The sequence below is a fragment of the Tasmannia lanceolata genome, unplaced genomic scaffold, assembly GCF_043159265.1.
Source record: "Tasmannia lanceolata isolate RefF3 unplaced genomic scaffold, GAP_Taslan_0.1 ptg000151c, whole genome shotgun sequence".
Taxonomy (NCBI): domain Eukaryota; kingdom Viridiplantae; phylum Streptophyta; class Magnoliopsida; order Canellales; family Winteraceae; genus Tasmannia; species Tasmannia lanceolata.
In genome coordinates, this window is record NW_027518827.1 from 23,443 (window position 1) to 32,168 (window position 8,726).

Here is an 8,726-nt window from a genome sequence, read left to right on the forward strand (position 1 = left end):
ATTAAATTTAAGAACAACACAATTAATAATGCCCTCCTAGTTGATGGTTTGGTTCACAACTTACTAAGCATTAGTCAATTATGTGATAATGGTCATGATGTTGTTTTTAAGAGTGAAAAATGCACAGTTAAGTTTGAGCATGATAATAAAATTAAATTTGTTGCTACTAGAGAAGGTAATGTTTATACTATTTTGCTAGAAGAATTAAATGAACAAAGTGTTACCTGTTCGACCTCTTTTGAGAATGACTCCTGGACTTGGCATAGAAGATTAGGTCATGCAAATATGAAACTGATTTCTAAATTATCAAGAAAAGAACTTGTAGATGATTTGCCTAAGTTAAACTTTAAGAAAGATCACATTTGTAGAGCAAGCCAACTTGGAAAACAAATAAAAGAATCTTTCAAAACAAAACATATAATCTCAACTTCAAAGCCACTCCACTGCAACTAATTCACATGGACCTCTTTGGTCCTATAAAGACAAGCAGCTTAGGTGGGAAAAAATTATGTGTTCGTAATAGTTGATGACTATTCTAGGTTCACATGGGTTAATTTCTTGGCATCAAAAGATGAGACCTTTAAAATGTTTAATAAATTGTGTAACCAATTACAAAAAGACAAAGGATGGCATATAACTCAAATAAGAAGTGACCATGGAACAGAGTTTGAGAATTACCAGTTTGATGAATATTGCACTAAATTTGGAATCAATCCCAATTTCTCAACTCCGAGAACACCACAACAAAACCGAGTGGTAGAAAGAAAGAACAGAGCCTTACAAGAAATGGCAAGAATAATGCTTCGTGATAATAATATTTGAAGAAATTTTTGGGCCGAAGCCGTTAATACGGCTTGCTATGTAATGAATAGAATTTTAATCAGACCTCATACAAATAAAACCCCGTATGAACTGTGGAAAGGAAGAAAACCAAATATAAGTCACTTAAAAATATTTGGGTGTAAATGTTACATTCTAAACATAAAAGATGGTCTGCACAAGTTTGATCCTAAAGCAGATGAGGGAATCTTTTTAGGTTATTCAAACAGAAGCAAATCCTATAGAGTGTTTAATCAAAGAACTTTAACGGTAGAAGAAGTTGTGCATGTAAAATTCGATGAAATGAAAAATGAAAAACAAGTAACTATTCAATTTGATGATGATGATCAAACAATTGTAAACCCACTTGAAAAGCAAAAGGAACAATTAACTGAAATTATTGAAGAAGATTCTCTGGAAAGATTAAACGATCAAAATGAAGAAAATGAAACAGAAACTCAAGGAGAAGGGAGAGTGTGGAAAATAATGGATAGTCATCCAAGCTCCCAAATAATTGGAGAACCCTCAGAGGGAATGAAGACAAGATCGCACTACAAAAATATGTGCGAGCACTCGGCTTTTATCTCACAAATAGAAGAAGCTGAGCAAGATGAATTCTGGATGATAGCTATGCAACAAAGAGTTAAACTAGTTAACTCAATGTCAGTTCTCGAACAGAAATTCTTGGCACTTACGATACGTCATCCATAATATGCAGAGCAGAAAAGCAAAAATAAAAAGAAACAATATATGTCATCCTCCAATAATTCTTCCATGAAACCTTATTATTTGTAACTAATGTCATGTTGACAATGGAGCAGGAAGCATTCCATAGTGTTTCCAACCCTCTCAGATTATCTTATTTTACTCTTGATTATGCTTTTTTCCGCCTCATGATAAACAAACGGCTGTAAGAGGATGGAAGGGGCCAACAGGTTCTAACCAGCAGCCTCTCACTTATCTAATATTAAACACAATATGAGTACATAGTTTGTCAATGGGACCACTACCTGTAATATGGCTGTTAACTTGCCAACTTCTCCAAAAGCTTAAGCTGTTGGTGAAAGGCGTTATTTGTCTTTTATACTTTAACACTCCCCTGCACGTGTGGCCCACTTGGCAAAAACGTGGCACATGTGGTCCCACGTTGGGCCGATCATCACATGTGGATTTTTGCTATCCGGGAGGTTTGAACTCGAGACCTTTGGCTCCGATACCATGTTAACTTGCCAACTTCTCCAAAAGCTTAAGCTGGTGGAGAAAGGCGTTATTTATCTTTTATACTTTAACAATGCACCTCCCAGGTGCAGGCTTTATCAAGTTAACAATGTCAAGACCTGATCCCTTGCTTCCTCTTCCAACCGTGCCAGACCCAATAAGTGTATGAGCTTCATCAATAAAGAGAATTATGTTACCTGCATTTTTGTATAGCATCATTGTGGGAATGAAAAGAGGACGCACTTATGTGCAATCCAAACATCCAAGGAAACATGTTCGGCAACCTGCTTGCTGTACTTCCTTGATTAAGTTAGTTACCCTGGCTTCTAACTCTCCCCTTTGTTTTGCCCCTGCCATTAATAAACCTATATCCAAAGACATTATCCGCTTTGACCGCATTTACAGTCAATTGAAATAAGTTTGCAAATTTTTTTTTTTTTAAAGATGACAGTGGGGACCAGGAGTCCCTACAAACATTACATAGAGTCAACAGATAAAGACCAGGATTATATCCCTGAGCAAAAAGGTCTGATAATTCTTCAAGAACCAAGCCACGAATAACCACCTCCACCCCCAGCCTTTCCAAAGACTTCTAAACCCTCATATACCCGTCCTTAGCCGATGAAGATTAGACAAGGACGTCTTAGAGAGCATGGCCTCCCCATGTTAACTTTTAGTCTCACCATCCGTTAAGCAGTAACTTGGAAGCGTGCTCACGTAGGTAGATTACATTGAAGATTCATGTCTGCAACATCATCGCCCTATAGTTAATACGAATATTTTCCAAGCTCATCAAGGAAGCTTTGGAGAAGGGAAATCAGCAAGCACTCTCCTTCGGCTCCCAAAGGCCTGTCCATGAATCCAGAGGAAGATTGAGATGCGATTTCACCTTCCAAAACAGAAATTGCCAACTCTCTAGAGGCAAGCCACACTCTATTACGATTCAACCTATCCTCTGGCCGATCTGGTCGATTTCCAGGCCTAGCGTTGAAGCCATTAGCTACTGCTAACTCACCAACATATGCCATCCCTCCTATCTTTTGAAGAATCGTGTTCAACACCATAGTTTCCATGAAGAGGTTCTGCTTTCGACTTCCAGCGCAAGAAGGAGATTCCTGGAGATCAAAATGATCCATTTCGACTTCCAGAGAAGGTCTTGAGAGCTTAGCTATCGCTATCTCCAGGTTTCCAGAGAGAATTAAGGAATTAATGCTTATTACTGTTATTTTCAAGCAAGCCATCCCTTCCCAAAAAAACAAGACGCCTTCCCAAAAAAACAAGACATCTTCCCAAGTAATATTTCTACAGGTCCTAGAACTTCAAGATTTCCAGTTAGATTTCCAAAAGAAAACATCTCCCTGGTCCGCATGGACAGAACCATCAGACCAATCAAATCCCCTTTCTTTTGGCCAACGACTTTAAGATCTTGAGCACCCCACCCCTCCTAGGGCCCGGCATCAAATCCAGAACAGCGTTCAGCAGGTGCAGCATAGTACTCCTGTGGGACCCAAGCCGATTAGTCACCTCCTTTGTGCCATCGTATCTTCTCTCATCTTGAAAATTGATCAATTTCCTAATTTTTAATAGAAGGCCATCCGACTTGGAGTATGTGCCCAAGAAATCTCTTTTGCGTCTAGGAGTAGAAATGCCAGCCTTAGATAAAGGACAAACAGAGGTTCCGAGGGTCTTATCAAGAGGACCTTTTCCAAAAAATCCATCCGGGCAACTTTTTTTTTAGGGGGAACATAGTCAAAGTCTTGCTTCTCTGACCCAGGCTTGTCATAACAAGATCCACCTGGGTTTTTTCAGAGCCCTTGTAGACGCTATCTGTAAATTTGAAATTTGAATCAATAGGAAGCTTACCCACAAGCGGTACGGACACCCCAATCGGCGGAGGAACCCCTCCCGGCAGAGAGACATACGGAACAGCAAAACCCAAAGAACTAATGGGTTGTGAATCGCCATTTGTAGAATATTGATGTCTCTGAATATCAACCCCAATTGCATAAACCTTATCAAGAACTTTAATACTGACACAGGAACTGTTGAAACGCCACCAGAGGGCCAAAAGTTTAGCTGATACAAAGCTCATACAGTGCATATTATTAACTTCCATTTTGGTTTCCAGAACTTTTCCAAATAAGCTTCCTAGGGCTTCCACTGTTGAGACAGCCCAAACGTGTAAAGGAATACCATAGGTTTCCTCCCCTTGAATAAAATCCTTGAATAAAATCCTTATTCCAGGGTAGGAGAGAAATTAATTGGTTTCCAAGGGCTTTAGGTCCCATGCCTATGATTTTAGATACCTGGGATTCAGAATCGAACATAAAAAGAATTGAATTGTTAGCCTAAGAGCTTCACATGTACCCAGTTTTGATAGATCACAAACCTATATTGATTGAAATAAAATGGACTAATGAATTGTTAGCCTAAGAGCTTCACATGTACCCAGTTTTGATAGATCACAAACCTATATTGATTGAAATAAAATGGACTAATGATTTGTTCGCAAAGATGTGTATCTAGCAGGTCAAGAGAATTATAGTTATGGTGGCTATCCATTAGCCTTAAGCAGCAATCAAGCATAAGAGCAAAATGAAGTCAAGTGAGAATGAAGCCATGAGGAGCCAAGCAAACGAATTCTTGAAGATCTGGAGATTCGAAGACTAGAACTTAGACAACTAGGCTAGGGCCAAGTTTATCTCCAAATAGTATGTACAAGATCTCTCATGACTTGTATTCTTGTTAGGGCACAAAGTGGTTTTTTAAAACAATCTTAAAAACCATGTTTTTGTCTCAGATGGACGACCCTAAAAACGGACATCCGCGAAGTGTAATGTTTTACCCGAGAAGTTTTATAAAAAAAATTCCACTGAGAATCTCGGACGACAGCAATATGCGGACATCCGTTATTTCGGACGTCAGCGAAACTTCCGGCCGTCCGTGAATGTCGCGATTTGAATTTTGAAATTTAAAATTGATTTTCTAAATCACGGGATTTGATAAATCTTTTTTGTTTGGAAAGTAAAACGGTCAAATCCTCTTTGATTTCTATAAAAAGGGTTCCATGCCTTCATTATCACTAGCTTAAGCTTTTGAAAAACCCTTGAAAATATCTTTGCATTGATGATCTCTTCCCTTGATGTGCCCTAGCTTTTGATTCTTGTCAATTGAGAGATCATAGGTTGTTTTTTGGGCTAGTAATTGCATGGTCTATTTACGCTAGGCCTGGAAAGAAGACCTGTCAAAGTGTGTAACTGGTGCATGATCTGTTGAATGTAATGAAAGTTCTTTAATGTTTCAACCTCTTTAAGTGGCCTATTAATCGGATGAAACTTGAAACAATTTCAACGAGATTTCCTTGTGAAGACTAACTATGTTTGGAAACCATGAAAAAATATTCCATGGAAGTGAGGGTAGCATTAAAAGCTCCTAAAATCTTGTAAAAATCAGGAAAAAAACCAATTTTAAATAGAAAGTTTTTTTCACTAGTTTTTAGAAATTTTTTATACTCTCGCCTACACAATTCTCTCCAATTTCTTCCCCCACCCCTCTCACACAATTGGGTCCTTGAGTATTCCATTGAATAATTTTTCATGGTTGCCAACATGGCCTGAGTAACCATATTTTGTACCATTTTTCCTTGCTAAGACTACGCAAGTCTAAAACATGCTTGCGTGGATCTCACTCCTGGCTGGTGCTTCATTATTGAACAGAGTCCGTGAAATTTCGTGGACCTTTTTATGTTTTAAGTTTTGAGTTCCAGATTCAATATTGAGTTTCAAGATTTAATGAATCTGTTAGAAATGAGATTAGGCTTAGATGAGAGGAGGAAGAAGAGGAGTGAAGGATGGAGAGTCTCCAGTCGGGAGCTCCTCATGAATATAATGTATATATGGGCCCAAACTAGGGCAGCGGCACGCACGCACGCTGTCTGTTGTGTGCATCTTTTTCTTTCATGCTCACGCACGCTGTCTGTTGTGTTTTGTTTTCCGTCTAGTATCATCTACCTAACTTTGGGTTTTGCTCTATGATGGCGAGTGTGAAAGTAGAGCAAGTCCCATTTTCACAATCGCAAGATGAAGCAGCAGAACAAGTGGAATTGTCTTGGTCTTCTTCCTCTCATTCTTCTCTTGTTAAATCATGTGTAGGCGAGTTGAATTGCCTCTCCTCTGCTCTCTCCATTTTCACCAAACAATGGAACGAATTGGAGCAGCATCTCCATTCTATTCAGAAATCCATTCAGAAGAAGCTCAATGATAATCCCGAGGACCACCCTCTTTCTGAGATGGAAAGAATATGCGAAAGCATGAAAAGCCGCGGCCTGCGCAGATATGTGGCCCGCCATTTTCACGACATAAACAAGCTCCGTGACGAGGTTTGTAAGGCGCTGAAGCTCGCTCCCAACCCATCAAGGCTTGTCTTGGATTGCATTGGTACATTTTATCTCCAGGGAAGAAAGGCCTATACCATAAATTCTCCCATAGTGGCCATCCGCAGGGCTTGGATCCTCATCCTCGAATTCTTCCTCTTCTTCTCCCAAGCCAGCATCATCATCGACCCTTGTGTTAAGGCAGAGGCTGAGCCGGCCGCTGTTGCTTGGCGGACCCGCCTTCTCCATGAAGGTGGCATTGCCAATGCCAGCCCTGATGATGCCCTAGCCTTGCTGCTTTTTGTAGCATCCTTCGGGATTCCGTCTGACTTTGCCAGCGACCTTCTCTACCAGCTCATTTGTTTGGGTGTATTACGGAAGAAATCCAAATTACGGAAGAAAGCCCAAGTCCTTCGCCTCTCCCCTCTCCTCGTCGACAGGGTTCAAGGTTTAACTGATGCCTGATAAAATAATCTGCTTTCCTGCTTTTGAATTCTTATTTATATAACTCCATCTCAAATTGTTGGAGAGCAAACTCTGAATTTTATTTTGTAGAGTTTTGGATTCTCTCTCTCGAGAGAGAGAGAGAATCCAAAACTCTAGAGAGAGAGAGAATCCAAATTGTTGGAGAGCAAACTCTGAATCTTATTTCTCTCTCTCTCTCTCTCGCGAGAGAGAGAGAGAGAGAGAGAGAGAGAGAGAGAGAGAGAAATAAGATTGAGCTAATTGAATTCAGATTGAATGATAGGATTCCTTGTCCACTGTAGAGCATTGTTCGTATCAGGAATGTTTTTAGAATTTAACCTGCAACTTCATTTCAGTTTATCTTTTGATGAAGTAATTCCAACTCATCTTCCTTCATTTCCTCATTTAAACATTAAAAATAATACAAGTCTTTTCCATCTATTTCAAGCAAATTTTGTAATTTATAATTTTCTAAATTGAATTGAATTACAAATGCAAATTTTTGTTTGGATTTTGCTTGATTCATAGGGTTTAAATTGGGATCAGATTTTGATAACTCTGCTTGGACAATTATGACAAAAAAGATTATTATATGTGACCAAAGTCTCCTTGCTAGTAGGTGCATCTTAAGCAAGGAGGTTGACAAATGGTGAATAGATGTGCTTTGCAAGGTAGTGGAAGAGTATCTTTCTTCATTCTTGATGTGCAAGGAAGGTGTGGTGTCAGCTTTTGATCTTTTTGGTATTCTTTGGGTTTTTCCTCGGTCTTTTCTCCAGTATTTAAAAATGCGGATTTGACGCGGTACAACGCGGAACGCGGCCAAGGTAAAAGTGAGTTGACTCGGGCGAGTTCTGAGTCATGTCAAAGACTTTTTAAACACTGCTTTTCTCAGCCTTAATGGAGGAATGGTGTTGCCATTGTCTTTGGGGGAAAGGTTGTATCCTTTAGTGCCTGACTTCATTCGTGGTTGCTTCGGGCATCTGGAATCTCAACTCAACTCAACTCAACAAAGCCTTTGTCCCAAACTAGTTAAGGTCGGCTAAATGAATCCTTTAGAAATATATGATTCATTTCATAGAAGAGTGGCAAAGTTTTTCGGCCGGCTGACAACCTGACGCCAACCCTCCTCCTTTATCCTGGCTTGGGACAGACTATGAAAAACACAGGCGGAGTTTTCGGGCATCTGGAATATATGGAAAAATTGACTTTTGGGAATAAAAAGAAGCCAATAGTGCATATGCTTGGTGATATTAAAAGCTTTATTTTCTTGTAAAGGAGTTTAGGGGTTTTCTATTCAAAGTCCTAATTGCCGATGGGAGGAAATCATATTGGATAGAGTCGGTAAGCAAAAGAACAAAGTCGGTTGGCCCTCTCTTCGAATACTCTTTAAGACTGTTAAGTTCAACTTGGACAGGGCTTTTATTCGCAACCCCTGTCCGATGGGTATGGTCGATGTTTTTAGGAACCATTGGTGAAACTATGCTCTCCTTTTCCGTGCCAATTGGAAGGATTCCAATGAAGCCGAGGTGAAAACGCTCTTGACCACCTCAAAGCAAAGATCTGGGTGGTAATCTTATCGTGGAATGTTAGACCCCGCTAACATATCATTTCTTGGTCTAAGAAGTACTCTCCAAGCTATTGAAGATTAGCGAGCATCGTTGATGAGTTATTTTCATATATGTAATTTTTTTTTTAAAGTTAAAAAGGAATGCCCTTGAGACTTGAACCCCTGAGCTTAAATATAGAAAATCATATTACTTCAGATATTACTTCAGATATGTAATTTTAATTCCTTTCGTTCCTGTCATGTTCTTCATAGTACTAATGTAATAGTGGACCATAGAATCGGTAA

At 39.4% G+C, this 8,726-nt stretch overlaps 1 protein-coding gene across 1 annotated transcript; it reads left to right on the forward strand.

Annotated features, from left to right (window-relative positions):
• The first annotated feature begins 6,070 nt into the window (after nt 1–6,070).
• On the forward strand, nt 6,071–6,874 carry LOC143866810 (inactive protein FRIGIDA-like). The gene has a single exon (XM_077376002.1). It carries the CDS (start codon nt 6,071–6,073, stop codon nt 6,872–6,874), a length of 804 nt encoding a protein of 267 aa, XP_077232117.1.
• Nucleotides 6,875–8,726: the final 1,852 nt, after the last annotated feature.